Genomic DNA, 14428 nt, shown 5'->3' with positions numbered 1-14428 from the left:
ATTGCGGTGCGACTGCCACCCACGTGCCAAGGCCTCGATCCATGGATCACAGGCTTCCTACACAGAGGGAGGCGCTTATCTTTCGCTAGTCTTTCTTCTGTCTGCACCCTTTCTTTTTCGCGCTTCAATAGTTTCCCTACACAATGGTGATCATGCTGCACGAGTCAACTCATTATGCATGCGTCATGCCATGTATTGGATTAATGACGAGCAGTGATATGTTATCTATCTATCTGCTCCGTATGGTCAATCAATAATCATTCCCTCCGCAACGCCGATCAATGTGGTCCCCGACGATGTATATCTCGAACCGAAGAAATGTATAGTTCCCGCGGGTATAGCCTCCAACAACGCTCAAACAACAAGCAATGCAAGGTCAAACAGGGTTACATCTGCTCCAGAACCTCCCCCACAACGCTCTCCAACAACTTGAGTCCGTGGAATTTGGCCACGCTGTTCAGGATGTGCAGCCGCTTCTCAATCTCCTTCCGATCCATCGTTTCCACCCACACTCCACTACAAGAGCAATGCTCCATAAAGTCACTGATCTTGAGGTTGCCGCATTTCGAGCACTTCAGGTCCTGGGTTTGCCATCCGACAATGTACCCTTGCACCTGACCGATCAGCATCTCTTCCTGCGCCAACCGGTCATACTCGGTCTGGCAGAAGGGACAGCGCCATGGCTTGGTTGAGGCTTTGCCCGCGTCCACACCGGGTTCGGGGAGAACATCCTCGTCTCGACACAAGTCCAGGTCCCGGATCAAGCAGCAAGCGCCGCAGGTGAGCTCCGGAAGTTTCAGGCTGGTGCCCGGGTTTTCGAAGCGCCCTTCTTTGCTAAATTCTCTCACCTCGAACAGTGCTAGCAATTCACGACGCAGCAACCGCGTTTCCATCGTAGTGGTCTTTGACAGACTGAGAACCTGCATAAGCAATTTCACCAGCTCTAACACAGGGTTGCGCTTCTCTTCATTGGGGTCCGACAGCACACCGGGGAGCACGGGGAAGGCGTAATCGGATGCGAGCTCTGGGTGTAAAAGTTCGTCACGCTGCCGGCGGATGAGACCCGTGAGTTGTTTCTTCAGCGGTTTCGAGAATTTCTCGGCGAGGATAGCCGAGACCTCCTCGCTGTCCTCGTCATTAGGACGTCCAATAGGAATCTGCGTCATTCGAGGTGTAGAGGAATCGTTTGTATCCGGCCGCTTGAGACCGTGCATCAGTTCGATATACTCCACAACCCAGTCGTGGAAAATAGTCTGCATGGGCGTGGGCAAAAATCGATTGAGCTGCCAATGCATGACGGTTTCCAATTCCTGTTCATCCGACTCGGTGACTTCTTGGCAACCCTTGCCACCGTAGTTGTACTCATCGTACCAAAGGAGGTAGTCCCAATATTCCTTGATCTCAAGGTCGATGAAATGGAACGACGGATTGGCTCGGATGGACTTGAGCACGTACTGGCTGTAGGCATAGGCATTGCCCACTTCCGTTTTGGAGGTCTGAAGCAGCAGACGCGTGGAGCTGGCAAAGATGACATTTGACCCAACACGCCTGAACTCGGCCATTAGCCGCTGGAAGGATTTCCTTGACAGCATCCGTACATAGTGATGCAAGGAACGATCGTAGAGACACGAGACTGGGCTCTCGACCCATCGAATCAGATGCTGCACCATGATATCGGCCATGCTGTTTCCTTCGCAAGCCTCCGTCCACCAATGCTTGACCATTTCACGCAACACAACGGCACCGGCCGAAGCGAACGCCTTTTCGGAATACAAGACCCCTCCGTTTGCGTCTGCGGATTGTCCGGAAGAAGCCAGAAGAGTATCTGCACCCTCCATCTCGTTGATAATGGACGAGGTCAGGATGGTGTTGATGGCCAGATTGCGGACTTCCAGCTCGATGCATACCGTGGTATACGCGCTGGGGACGTTCACCGATGGCATAGCAACCTTTTCGAGAGGTCCCGAGATATCATCCTTCTCGTATCCTGCATGGTCGGGCCGAGGGTTCGAGGACCACCAGAGGACCACGTTGTTCTGTTGAAGCCGTCTGGCGTACGAAATATCAATGAGGAAGCGGGGGTCATCGTTCTCCAAGTTGCAAAGGGGAACATCACCATATCTGGCGAGCAAGGTCAAGTGCTGAACCCAAGCAGAGAGATACAGGTAGTGAGTGACCAATCGCCTGGCAACGAAAGATTGCCAACCCAAAGGTGGGAGGTCCATATCTGACACTTCGGGTTTGACTGGGAGAATAGGGTATTCTCGCAAGATCGGAATATCGTGACATAGACGCTTCCTTTGCTGCGATTGGATGACCATAATGGCTGGTTGGGTCTCCTCGGATTTGAACTTCTTAACCAAGTCTCCAACTTCCAGGTGAGCTTTTCTCCTGGTAGTTACTTGTGTGGTCTTGAAATGAATCTTCTCCTGGTATTCAAAGGCAGCCTGCAGCTGATCCCCTTCCAGGTTCTGCATCCTACGCGCGAGAAGTTCAGAGTAGATCTTGTCGAGGTTTGGGAGACCCTGAACATCCCTCGTGCGGTTTAGGATCACAACATGTGCCTCGTTCTTTGTACTCGAGAAAAGGGCAAAGATCTGCCTGTCTCCAGATGCGACATGGTAGAGATAATGGTAGGCCATGGAGGAGTCTAGGAGATATGGCTGCTCGGTGGTTGTACGGCATAGAGTTGAGAGGTCAAAGCCGCGGTCCAACCCTTCTCCGAGGACACCTCGTTGCTCCTCATCGAATGTGCATATGCTACCCAGTCTGAGCACTGCTCGGACGTTGAGAGGGATGTTCTTTTCATAGACGCCCTCAACACTAGGGTGTTGGAAAAGGACATCGATCTTTTCCGCCTCGCGAAGGTATGTTTCTTCGGACAATGTCAACTTGAACAAATGGACTGAAGGATGCCCGTTGGGCAACGTATGGTTGACCTTCTCAACCTCGCAATCTGGCACATCAACATCAGGAAGCGAGTCCTGCTTGAGATTCACGTAAAGCTGACGGGGAACCTTGACTGTGAGAGCGTGGATCTTTCGGTCGATCAGAACGAACGCACGCACGATTCCAGGCCTTGTCGTCTCAGAAAGCTGCAGAATCTGCCAAGTTTTGATGTACAATAACTCGGCCTGATTCCTGAAGAGATTGCTTAGCGAGTCGCCGCCTGCGTTGGCCCTTTCTCCAAAGAGCTGACGGCGACGAATTCGGGCTTGTTTCTGAATCTTCCATTTCTGCTTCTGGTACTTTAGGAACCCAACATAATCACTTGTCGGCGATGGCATCTTCGCGGGAAGGGTGGCAAAAGGATCGAGCGACGTTTTTGACAGGCCCTCGGGATGTTTCCGCTTTTGCGAGACCTTGCCATCGGGTGATGACTTCAGCTTCTGGGTTGAGCTCGCTATCACTTCATCCAAATCGCCGGCATGCTGAACACGATGGTCGAGAATGTTCGTCGAGATATCTGTCAATGGATTCTTCTCCGACTTCGTAAACATATCTGTCATCTTGGTCTGCTTGAATCTGTCATCCTTGGTGTTGATCCGCTTTTGCAGCCAGTCCGGGTGAGCAACTCGGGGAACCGGGTTACGAATCTTTTGCAACGCAGCTGGGATGGTGATGAGCTTCTGCACAACGGAACCCAACCGCTCCAGATAGTAATCCCAGTCAATCACTGTACGCGGATCCATATCCCCAGGGTCATCTTTCAGCCACTTGCGCAAAAAGAATCGTTTTACGCTTTCCTCGGCTGAGAAGATCGCCACTGGAATGGCTCGCTCAGTGACAGGCGTGTTCCGTGGCTTTGAAGATATAATGTATTTGCAGTTCAAGCCCTTGTCTTTTACCATCTGCTCGCCCAGGAATTCTGCTAAACGCCGTGCAGTCGTGATCGATGTCGATTTCTGATTTCCATATTCTTCCAGGGTCTTCGTCATACTCCTGTTCTCCGAAATGAGCTCAATCAGTTCCTCGTCGGCCAAAGTTGCACCGTGTTCGTAAAGTACATCCAGCCACCGGTCAGCTACCTTGGCCACTGCAGCATAGGTATCCGTGAGAGTCGAACCTTCCAGGAAGAACCGGAAGATTTGTGTTTGGAAAATTTTGATCAGTTTCAACTCTCCACGACGTTTGACCTCGAAACCTTTCAGTTCGGCCAGCGAGCCGTCATGGTTAAACACTGCATAACGTTTCTTCAGGTTCTTGTCTTCCTCCTTTGAGGTTGGCAAGATCATCGCTCTGTAGGGCCCATCGACTTCGAAAAAGATCGAATTGTCACTGTGCGTCTCGTACTTGAATGTGGCGGGGTCGACAAGTGTCTGATACTGGTGGTTCGTATAACTTCCGTGAACGAGGTGGTTCAACATGACACAAGGGTATGAGATACCGAGCTTCTTGCCGTTCTTCAAAGCGAACGAGAAATCTTCTGGGAATGTACCTGGCAGCATACACCAGATACCATCAGTGTCGAGCTCCAGGGGGCGACCGATGCGTTCAACCAGCTCTCTTGCCATCTGAATGATCCGAGCGCCTGTCAGACAAGTCACACCAGCCATCTCCATCGAATACCACCGAGAACCTTTTCTCATGACATAACCGTAGAAACTGTTCAAAATGACTTTATGGGCAAGCTGCAAGGAGTCGTAGAGAATAATCATCTTTTTCGCCTCTTCAATCTCCGCGGCTGACGCCCCCGAAGATTTCAGAGACTCGATCTTACCCTTCCAGACCTTCTGTTTCCCCTTAAAATCGTATCTTCGGTCTCGAAAGCTGCGGACAGTGTCCACATAGAATGGGTTCTCTCGCTGACAGATGATGGCCTCTCGGACCATGGTCTTGCTGTCGTGAATCTTGTGGTAGATCTTCTTGCTGTAATCCTGGAGCCGCTTCTTGATGATGGCGGCTTGTTCTTCAATGCCCATGTCACCGAACGATCTCATTGGGCTATTCTTGTACTTTCCAGGGAACCTTTCATTTGCAACTGCCTGGCGAATCATATTGTATTCGTCGCGCTTGGCGGGAAGAAATTCACCTCGCCATGCCCATGGTAGTCGCCTATCGCATGTCTTTCCAGGCCGGTTGAAGTCGCAAGCGGCACAATTAGACTCCTGGATCATTGAGTCTGGTTGTAGTCGATTGGTGATCATGATGTTCGGATACATGGAGGCAACGTCCAAGTGGTAAATGAGAGGCACATCATCCCGATGTGGCTTCTCTTTCAGGTCCTTCAACTTGTCCGCAATCTGCTTCTTGACCTCCTCGTAGTTCGTGACATCATCCAATGACTTTTTCTCTTCCACCTCGATACTGAATTTCAATGCCGCGTCCAAATCCCGAAGAAGCTCGTCTATGGCAGCAGGTTCCACGTTGAAGGTGACGGGGATATCACTTCGAAATACACCTGCCTCAATACTTTCGACGTGTCCTCCAACGTAAGTTTCTGATTCGAGCAGGTGCCCCTCGTAGAAGGACTCGGGCGGGTCTTTGTGTTTGTTCGGCAGGACGATGTTTCCTTGGTACGCTTGCACCATTAGAAGCATCTCGCATAGAGTTCCGGTTCCCTTTCTCAGCGTGTCATCGGGATTGAGAGGGAGAATTGTACAAAGCGAGAAGATGAAGGGGTGAACGTATTTCATATACAGGTAGTAGGTCGCGACCGCATCGGAGACGGAGTATTCGGCCAAAGTTTGGGGCCGCTCGCTCGCATACGGAGTCATCAGCTCCGGATCAAGCTCATCAGGATCGTATCCAAGCTTTGCGACAGTCACAGCTTTCAAGCCACGACTTCCCTGAGGCAGATAACTATCACGGTTCACCCAAGCGAAGCAGTCCATGTGGACGCAGTGGTCGCTCTGGTAGATATCCTCGCTATTCTTGCGGAAACCGATCTCTCTATACATGTCGATTCCCAGAACGCTCGCCCTGGCTTCCACGAAAGGCCAATCGAAAAAGTCACCGTTGTATGTCGCAATGACAGTTGGTTTCGCTTCCTTGATATGTTCGAAAAACCGCTCCAAGACAGCTCGTTCGTCGGGTTCGTTGAAAATCATGAATGGACCATGGTACTCTGCCTTTGGCGTGTATTCGAAATCATTGATGTCTTCGGATACGATCTCACGGTTGGTGATTAAGAATCCTTGTCCATCGATCATATAGGATATCATCATGATTTGATCAATCACGGAGTCGGGAAATTTCAGCGGTAGCTTGGTTGTCTCAATATCGAACGCTAGAATGACCGGGTCGGCTCGTGTGAGTCGCTCTTCTATACATTTCAAAGTGATGACACCGTGTTTTGCCTCCACTGTATACCATTTCCCTATACGGATGTCTTGACGAGGTTAGCAAACAGATGCCAGATCTAGCGAAGTTTGCAGACCTTTGTCAATAGAGACTCGAACATGATAAGGAACATCATATTCTCGAATGTCGAGAATGAAATCGCTCGCGTTCATAGTGCCATTAGATCGTGATTCGTTAACAAGTTCATCATCAAAAAGGTCAAAGCCAGCATTTGCGCTATCCTAGTCAGCCTTAACTTCAACAACGAAACCCAGATGCTTGAACCTACCTGGAAATCTCCATATACGTATCCATCATATTTACATTCTTCTTGTTCTTTTCTGCGAGAGGAAGCAGTGTCTTGCGGACTTCCAATAGATGGCTCACATTTGCAAAGTTGAGTTGAAGAAAGTTGCGTTTATACCCAAGCAAATGATTTGGCAGCTGGAGATCTTCCTTCTCAACCCGCGACACCTTCTTGATAAGCCCTTCGAACGTCCTCCGGCACCATTCCTCGACCTCGGTCTCACGGCCCTTTTTCACGGCAATTAAGAAGTATGGGTCGTATTCGACAGTCGCCTTGAAACTTCCGCCGCCATCCTCGAGGAAATAGTAATCCACGCCGGCGCGTCCTCCGGGGACATTCGGATCTTCTATGGACGTGCTGTGCATGTTGATAAGCCATCCCACTCGCTTTTCGCCGGACTCAAAGCGCGGGAACCCCAAGGATTCATCGATGCTGTTAGCCAGCCGGATCGACTCGAATTTCTCATCTTGAGAGGTTGCTTCTGTGGACCGAAGGGACGAGAACTCGATTGTTTTTGTTCGCTTGGGGTTAAAAGAAGCTGCACTGGACCGAAACTTGTTGCCGAACTTGCTGGGTTTTCTTGAAGGCATCGCGACGACGCGCCCACTGGCCGGGGCTGAAGATCACTGCAGGGCAAGATGAGACGTTGGGTAAAACATGGAAAGCAATGATATCTTAACACAGGACAGAGCTGCGCATAGCTGATTTCGCGAAGACTAGCTTCTTTTTGTCCAAGAGGTATGCTGCTGGCGGACTCGATTGAGCGCTTCAATGTAACTGATTTAGTAGTTGATCCACTTGCAATGGCTGCGGAGCCCAGATTTGCCCTACGCCATTCCGACGCGTTCGCGTTTTCTACTTTACGCGTGCCATTGGCCGATCGTGGGCCGCTCGGCGAAACTATCCTCTTCTGCTTCCTCTACCGGGGAAAGGTCCGGAGCACAGGTTTCTCCGACCGCCCGCATTGTTTCCTGGTCAAGAAAACGCTCGCCGTAATTGGAGGTATAGCATTGACGAGGCATCTGGAATCCACAATTAGACCTCTCATCATGGCCGATGATGCGCGGGGAGCGACTGCACCCACTCCGGAAGTGAAGGAGCCTGAACAACAGGTCAGCCCGCAAGAACGGAAGCCGAAACATGAGTTTCCCAAGTCGCAAGTCGGGAAGCTGTGGGAGGCTTTCGGAAATCCTGAAGAGCCCGTGAATATGCTGCCATCAGCGGGCACCAAGTCTGGAAGAACGACCAAGGATATCACCGTCACCGAAGCCATGAAGTCAATGTCCCTCGAAAATGTCACATCATTTCACAAGGCACCCTGTGCGCGCGACTCGCTACTTCTCGGAATCGGCGCAGGGTTCGGTGTTGGTGGTGTGAGGGGTGTGGTTGGAGGTAGGAGTCACCAGCTGGCACCTTGATGCAGTATATGGTAGCTGATGGAATAATTTAATGTAGGACTGCGCTCCGTGTGGACCGCTTGTAACTGGGCGGTCGGTGCCTTCGCTATTACAGCCCTCGCAGCGCACGAGTTCTGCCAGCGGCGTCGGGTGGAGGAATTGGACGGCATGAAGCAGGCAGTCGAATTGATGAAGGAGCTCAAGCTTAAGAGACAACGAGAGAAGGAACAGAAGATTGAGGAGGCCGCACGCTTGGCCGAGGAAGAAAGGAAGCGGAAGAGCTGGACCAACCTATCGAACTACAAGTTCTGGTAGGCGGTTTGCGCATTGCATGGAGTACTGGAGTTTGAGGGATCTCATTGTATAGTACTGTGTATAGTAGGTTGGGTTCCAAGTACATATTCCTCTACTTGTGTTATGGGCCGCGGCCCTATCCAACCTTGTCGGCGATGTCACTCATCCAACCGAACGACCAACGCCCATTTCATATTATCCCGAACCAAAGAACTCCAAGAGGTTAAAATTTCGCAAAAATACCCCATTTTATAGAAAAGAGGCTCATATAAGACTTCCTGGTAGCGGCATTTAGACGTCAAATTTGACCTTTTTCTGAATAGCGCCCGATTGGATGGTCCGTATCTTATCAAAATCAGCGCCATCGCGGCGTTCCCGTCGCCGTTCGCGCGCTTCTCTTGCCTCGCGGTTTTTCCATTCTGCAACCTGTTTCTGTCTCCTCTGTGACCGAGCCCAAGCCATAGCTGCAGTCGGCTTGAATCCGATACCATTCATGCCGTATCCATCATCAGTCGGGTCAGTCGGATTATGACCGGTAATCTCTGAGTCATGCCAGGTAAGGGGGTCCTCAGCTGTCTTGCCCGTGAGAGGGGGTGATGCTCTGCCGGTGCGCATCTTAGAGGTAGTCGAGGGGATTCTTTTCTTGCGAGGGCTTGGCGTGGACCGTTTCTTGCTGGGTAACGCCGGAGATCTTTTGTCACCGTCGCGAGGTCGAATGCTCTCTGCAATCTCTGCTATTCCACCTGGGCTGGGACTGCCCTCCATCGAAGGGTTCGTTTCGGGTACGTCGTGAGTGCCTTGGGGTTCATCGTATGCGCTAAGCCAGTTCCCCGACTGCGCAGAAGGATCTGCTCCATACGGAATGGGAGACGTAGAGAATTGATCCCCGCGGATGGCCAATTGTCCTAGGCGACTAGCCACTACTGCTCGCGGGCTGTATCTTCCCCAGTCTTCTGCTTCCCGGACCCTAGTTTCCTGAAGGCTGGGAAGAGAAACGCTCGACGTCGGGGAGGCAGGAGGACTGCAGTAGTCCAATTCTTCGGATGATGCGCGTTTGCGTTTGGGCGATTCCAAGGGCATCGTCGGCCAGGTTGTTTGCATCATCGCGGGGCTGGGATTGAATGCGATGTGGGGGCATCACATTGAACAGACCGGGTGTGTCAAAGGAGCTAGGATGTGGGCGCTTCAATGGTCGGTTAGCTTCTAACGATCCAGACCGGAAGCAGTAAACGAATCCATCATAACTAGATAACGGTGGAGAGCCCTGGTGCTCGGGCCATCATCATCATGACTGAAAGAAGGGGAGGCGCAATGGGGTTGGATCACCCTGGAGAGGGGAAGGGGAGGAGGTCTGGGTTGTCGTCGGCCCTCGCCCGACGGGTGAATAAGCAGTCGAGTGCATCCCTCGTTACACTATCTAAACGGACTCCGGAGTATCCAGAGCTGCATGCATGGTCAGTTAGTAGCGTCAAGGCCCTGATTCTAAACCAAGAAAAGCCATATCGGATTGGCAGCAAGAACTACACACAAATTTTGGCACGACACAGGCCTCAATCGAATAATTTACAAAAACCCAGCCCATCAAGTCGTCAAGGAGAAAACAGAACGTGGATGGCAAGAATAAGAAAACCCAACAACGCCGCGACAATGACGCCCTCCTGTCCCAAGACTCGGTGCTTTTAAACCTTCTTCTTCTTTTTGGACGGCTCAGCATCGCTATCGTGCTTCCGCTTCTTCTTGTCGGACTCGCCCTCGCCGACGTCGGACTTGCGCTTCTTCTTCTTCTCTTCCTTGTCACCCTTCTCCTTCTTCTCCTTCTTCTCGCTCTTCTCGCTCTTCTCCTTCTTCTCCTTCTTGTCCTTCTTTTCCTTCTTCTCCTTCTTGTCCTTCTTCTCGGACTCCTCGGCATCGGCATCCTTCATTTCCTCGTCGCTCTCGCCACCGTCAATGTCAATGTCGGCAAGGACAGCATCCATGGCATTTTTCTGCAGAACGATCAGCATTTTGGTTTCAATAGAATATCGAGATCCGTAGCATATTAAAAAGATTAGTCATTTACTTACCATGGCGACTTCATTCTTGGTGGGGGCAGCGCCGGTAGCGTAGAACTCCAGACGCTCCTCAACCTGCTGCTTAAGGGCTTCTCCGAACTTGGTCGACGGCTCCTCGGAGAAATTGTCGATTCTGGAAGCGATGGAGCACTTGTTGGCGAGGAAGCGCGAGATGCGGCCCTTGTTCTTGGGGCCAGCTCTTCCAATGAAAGAAGAGTGGTACAGAAGACCGTACTTGGGGGTGTTACCCTTGGTCTTCAGGGCTCTGAAAAGGGCCTTCTCCGCACCAAGGATCTGAACCGTAGAAGCGGGGTACTTGGACAGGTTGGTCAAGCTTCCGGCGTGCGAGATCAAACGAGCACCAACGATCTCTCCAATCAGGGCAGCAAGGTTGGGGGCGACAACGCTCATCTTGGAAATCAAGTATTGGTGGAGAGACTTGCGGTACTTGGACAGGCTGACAACTCGTTGGGCGAAAGAGATAACGTTCTCCATGTCAGTCTCGGAGATCTCCTGACCCATACTGTGCTTAGCAGCGTCGATAATGCTCTGGGCGACACCCTCATCGTCCTCCACAAGGGCAGCAAGGTCGTGCAACTTGTCGTCGGTCAAGTTCTTCTTATCCTGGACGAACAGGGCAACCTGGGCGTAGCGTTGGTTCTCGGAGACGATCTTGTAGAGTTCAGGGAAGTGCCAAGAGTACCATTCTCTCACTCTCATGGAGAAGGTGTTGATGGCCTTGTCGAGCTGGTCGAGGATAGCAATGGCCTGGATGATGTGGTTGTCATCGCGCTGGACGGAGAACTTGACCTTGGCGCGGGAGTAGGCGTGACCCAGACCAAGCTGAGCGGTGTCCATATCACCCTCGCGCAGCTGCTTCAGCAGCTTGGTGGCGTGCAGTCTAACTCCACGGAGCATGTCCTGGACAACCTCGCTGGTGTCACCGGTTTCGCAGTCAACGAAAGAGAAGGCGGACTTGATACTTCCGGCCAGAGCCTTGTCGGAAAGTCCCAGAATAACCTTCTTCTTCTTGTTGGGCTTGGGCAGGTTCAATTCGAGGAAAGAGATCAGGGTGTCCGAAGCGACACCTTCCGAGACATCGTTGATTTCACCAAGGGCCTGCTTGTTGTTCCTGTAAAGTGTCAGGAACCTGGGGGGGAAATCCATGGGGAGAAAAATTGAACCACATACTCGAAAGGCAGGAAACTGGCGAGTTCGACCATCTTACCAAAGGTAGCCAAGTCGTTCACACCTTCCTGAACCTCCTTCAAGCGGTTGCCAACGCTGTCACCCTGGTGGGCGACCTTGAAAAGCGAGTAGCCCATAGGGCTCTCGAACAGAAGAAAGTCGGCCATTGCGAAATTGAGGGAAAGGCCCTAAAAAATCAGACAAAACGGTCCTTTACGTGCGAGCGATGGAGCCCGCTTCTCAATTTGCCGGGGAAATGCGACCGTAGACCTGCCGTGGGACCGACGTGGAGTTGAAGAAAAGCCTGGAGGGTAGAGAATTGCAGAGTTGGAGCCGTCGGAGCTCTTTTTTTTCGCGGCGGCGCTAGTGCGAACACCGAATGTGGGCTTTTTGCCAAAACTACGGCTCACCGCATTCGACGGCAAACACCACCAGGTTTGTGACCGCGCGGGCATCGTCTTAGGGGCCTCCAGCACCAGCCAGCCGATCCTGTTCCCGGTTCTTTCGTTGGGCTTTGTTGCTTGTCGCTCATTCGTGCTGCAGAAATGTCTGCAACGCAGTTACTCAATCCCAAGGCCGAGTCGAGGGTATGTATGCACCTACATTCTGCCTCCCACTTTCCCCCCCGACCTTTAGCCCCTCAGTGGTCCAGCAGAGACTAACAATTCGCAGCGGAGAGCGGAGGCCTTGAAGGTCAACATCAGCGCTGGTGAGGGTCTTCAGGATGTTCTGAAGTCTAACCTTGGCCCCTCGGGGACACTGAAGATGTATGTTTCTTTTCTAGACAATATCGGACTGATGCAGAGCTGACCAATCTCAGGTTGGTGGATGGTGCAGGCGGAGTATGAAATCTTCCCTCAAAGATGGCTATCTAGGATTCTTCTGACCGAGGTGCAAACAGATCAAATTGACCAAGGATGGCAATGTTCTGCTGCGTGAGATGGTGAGTAGGAACTATTTCCAGAAGAACTATAGGAACTAAGGCTAATTGTTATAGCAAATCCAAAACCCCACGGCTGTAAGCGGTCTTCTTCCTCATCCTCTCCGAACCGCCCTTTTCTAATACACCCGAAAGGTTATGATTGCCAGAGCTGCAACGGCACAGGATGATATCACCGGTGATGGAACGACATCCGTTGTCTTGTTGGTGGGTGAGCTTCTGAAGCAGGCAAACCGACACATCTCCGAGGGCTTGCACCCTCGTGTCATCACGGATGGTTATGAGATCGCCAAGAATGAAGCCCTGAAGGTCAGTATTCTGAGGCTTACGACTACATTTCTACAATACTAAATCGTGGTGGTACATAGTTCCTTGATCAGTTCAAGCTTGAACGGCCCATTGACCGCGAACTTTTGCTTTCCGTTGCCCGGACGTCCCTTAGCACGAAGTTGAACAGTGCCCTCGCCGAGAAACTTACCCCTGATATCGTCGATGCAGTTCTCGCCATCCACAGAGCTCCCGAGAAGCCGGATCTGCACATGATTGAGATCATGACCATGCAACATCGGACGTCTTCCGACACTAGACTCATCCGTGGTCTCGCCCTCGACCACGGTGCCAGACACCCTGACATGCCCAAGCGTGTGGAGAACGCGTTCATCCTGACATTGAACGTGAGTCTGGAGTACGAGAAATCGGAAATCAACTCCGGTTTCTACTACTCTTCTGCCGAGCAGAGGGACAAGTTGGTGGAGAGTGAGCGCAAGTTCGTGGATGCCAAGCTGAAGAAGATCGTGGAGCTCAAGCAGCATGTTTGCGGCACTGACCCGAACAAGAACTTCGTTGTCATCAACCAGAAGGGAATTGACCCCCTGAGCTTGGATGTCCTGGTTAAGAACGGTATCCTGGCTCTCCGGAGAGCTAAGCGGAGGAACATGGAGCGTCTCCAGCTTATCTGTGGCGGTACTGCACAGAACAGCGTTGAGGACCTGACGCCCGATGTTCTCGGATGGGCTGGCCTCGTTTACGAGCACCAGCTTGGCGAAGAGAAGTTCACTTTCGTTGAGGAAGTCAAGGACCCCAAGTCCGTCACTATCCTCATCAAGGGACCCAACCAGCACACCATCGCACAGGTCAAGGATGCTGTCCGCGACGGTCTGCGGTCCGTATACAACACCATCGTTGATGGCTGTGTCATCCCCGGTGCCGGTGGTTTCCAGGTGGCCTGCGCTGCTCACCTTTCTTCCGAGGCCTTCCGCAAGTCGGTCAAGGGCAAGGCCAAGTGGGGCGTCCAGGCCTTCGCCGATGCTCTTCTGATCATTCCCAAGACCCTTGCGGCTAACTCGGGCCACGATGTCCAGGACTCATTGGCGGCTTTGCAAGACGAGCAGTCGAACGGCAACACCGTTGGCTTGGACCTGACCACCGGCGAGCCCATGGACCCCATCCAGGAGGGTGTGTTCGATTCCTTCCGCGTGCTGCGCAACTGCATCGCGTCCAGCACGGGTATTGCCTCGAACCTCCTGCTCTGTGATGAACTGCTGAAGGCCAGACAAATGGGCCGGCAAGGTGGACCTGGCGGCATGGATGAGTAATGTGGCTGTTATGTAAAGAACATCAGATGCCCTCATATCTGGACTACTGGTTTAGAAAAAACATTCTATGTCAAAAATTGTACTCAACCAATACGGAAACCATGCTAATACTACCCCGACATATCCTAATCAATACGATCACCTTGATCCACTACCAATAGCGTGGCAATCTATCGAACCATGATACCGCATGGGTCACCGCTGCCTAAGTGACGCAGTAGCACTAGACCCAGGTCTATGAAAGTAAAAGAGTAGGCAGCAGGATATACCCAACCCATACGGAGTACATGCGGAGTAATTTGGTTGCAACGGCCGTGTCTGACCGCTAGCTCCAGGATTCAGGCGTCCCTCGCATGCAATAGAAATTCTGTTTA

The 14428-nt window shown here is 51.9% G+C and overlaps 5 protein-coding genes across 5 annotated transcripts; 2 read left to right on the top strand and 3 right to left on the bottom strand.

The window, feature by feature from the left end:
• Positions 1-180: 180 nt before the first annotated feature.
• Positions 181-7380, bottom strand: BO80DRAFT_465878 (DNA polymerase epsilon catalytic subunit POL2). The gene is made up of 3 exons (XM_025722753.1): positions 6572-7380; positions 6380-6519; positions 181-6331 (listed from the first exon to the last, which is right to left on the bottom strand). Exons 1-3 carry the CDS (start codon positions 7177-7179, stop codon positions 387-389), a joined length of 6693 nt encoding a protein of 2230 aa, XP_025574199.1. The 5' UTR covers positions 7180-7380; the 3' UTR covers positions 181-386.
• Positions 7381-7584: 204 nt separating this feature from the next.
• BO80DRAFT_426248 (cytochrome oxidase biogenesis protein, Cox20 subunit) lies at positions 7585-8501 on the top strand. Its single transcript, XM_025719713.1, has 2 exons — positions 7585-7981; positions 8045-8501. Exons 1-2 carry the CDS (start codon positions 7639-7641, stop codon positions 8299-8301), a joined length of 600 nt encoding a protein of 199 aa, XP_025574198.1. The 5' UTR covers positions 7585-7638; the 3' UTR covers positions 8302-8501.
• On the bottom strand, positions 8342-9621 carry BO80DRAFT_494563 (uncharacterized protein). The gene has a single exon (XM_025723884.1). It carries the CDS (start codon positions 9382-9384, stop codon positions 8572-8574), a length of 813 nt encoding a protein of 270 aa, XP_025574197.1. The 5' UTR covers positions 9385-9621; the 3' UTR covers positions 8342-8571.
• Positions 9622-9789: 168 nt separating this feature from the next.
• sik1 (snoRNP complex protein NOP56) lies at positions 9790-11844 on the bottom strand. The gene is made up of 3 exons (XM_025716957.1): positions 11523-11844; positions 10344-11463; positions 9790-10265 (listed from the first exon to the last, which is right to left on the bottom strand). Exons 1-3 carry the CDS (start codon positions 11684-11686, stop codon positions 9960-9962), a joined length of 1590 nt encoding a protein of 529 aa, XP_025574196.1. The 5' UTR covers positions 11687-11844; the 3' UTR covers positions 9790-9959.
• Positions 11845-11997: 153 nt separating this feature from the next.
• BO80DRAFT_409631 (chaperonin-containing T-complex subunit CCT6) lies at positions 11998-14206 on the top strand. Its single transcript, XM_025717890.1, has 7 exons — positions 11998-12106; positions 12192-12286; positions 12340-12361; positions 12421-12462; positions 12517-12537; positions 12595-12768; positions 12828-14206. Exons 1-7 carry the CDS (start codon positions 12065-12067, stop codon positions 14052-14054), a joined length of 1623 nt encoding a protein of 540 aa, XP_025574195.1. The 5' UTR covers positions 11998-12064; the 3' UTR covers positions 14055-14206.
• Positions 14207-14428: the final 222 nt, after the last annotated feature.

This window comes from Aspergillus ibericus (assembly GCF_003184845.1).
Source record: "Aspergillus ibericus CBS 121593 unplaced genomic scaffold BO80scaffold_26, whole genome shotgun sequence".
NCBI lineage: Eukaryota > Fungi > Ascomycota > Eurotiomycetes > Eurotiales > Aspergillaceae > Aspergillus > Aspergillus ibericus.
This window is presented reverse-complemented; position numbering and strand designations above follow the sequence as displayed.

Excerpts from the sequence above, each read along its gene's own strand:
- BO80DRAFT_465878 (XM_025722753.1), bottom strand. The coding sequence starts at position 7,179 with ATGCCTTCAAGAAAACCCAGCAAGTTCGGCAACAAGTTTCGGTCCAGT. Across the intron at positions 6,520-6,571 it reads ACGTATATGGAGATTTCCAG|CGCAAATGCTGGCTTTGACC; the intron begins GTAGGTTCAAGC and ends TGACTAGGATAG. Across the intron at positions 6,332-6,379 it reads TCGAGTCTCTATTGACAAAG|ACATCCGTATAGGGAAATGG; the intron begins GTCTGCAAACTT and ends AACCTCGTCAAG.
- BO80DRAFT_426248 (XM_025719713.1), top strand. The coding sequence starts at position 7,639 with ATGGCCGATGATGCGCGGGGAGCGACTGCACCCACTCCGGAAGTGAAG. Across the intron at positions 7,982-8,044 it reads TGTGAGGGGTGTGGTTGGAG|GACTGCGCTCCGTGTGGACC; the intron begins GTAGGAGTCACC and ends AATTTAATGTAG.
- BO80DRAFT_494563 (XM_025723884.1), bottom strand. The coding sequence starts at position 9,384 with ATGATGCAAACAACCTGGCCGACGATGCCCTTGGAATCGCCCAAACGC.
- sik1 (XM_025716957.1), bottom strand. The coding sequence starts at position 11,686 with ATGGCCGACTTTCTTCTGTTCGAGAGCCCTATGGGCTACTCGCTTTTC. Across the intron at positions 11,464-11,522 it reads GCCAGTTTCCTGCCTTTCGA|GAACAACAAGCAGGCCCTTG; the intron begins GTATGTGGTTCA and ends GACACTTTACAG. Across the intron at positions 10,266-10,343 it reads CCAAGAATGAAGTCGCCATG|AAAAATGCCATGGATGCTGT; the intron begins GTAAGTAAATGA and ends ATCGTTCTGCAG.
- BO80DRAFT_409631 (XM_025717890.1), top strand. The coding sequence starts at position 12,065 with ATGTCTGCAACGCAGTTACTCAATCCCAAGGCCGAGTCGAGG. Across the intron at positions 12,463-12,516 it reads ATGTTCTGCTGCGTGAGATG|CAAATCCAAAACCCCACGGC; the intron begins GTGAGTAGGAAC and ends TAATTGTTATAG. Across the intron at positions 12,538-12,594 it reads AAATCCAAAACCCCACGGCT|GTTATGATTGCCAGAGCTGC; the intron begins GTAAGCGGTCTT and ends TACACCCGAAAG.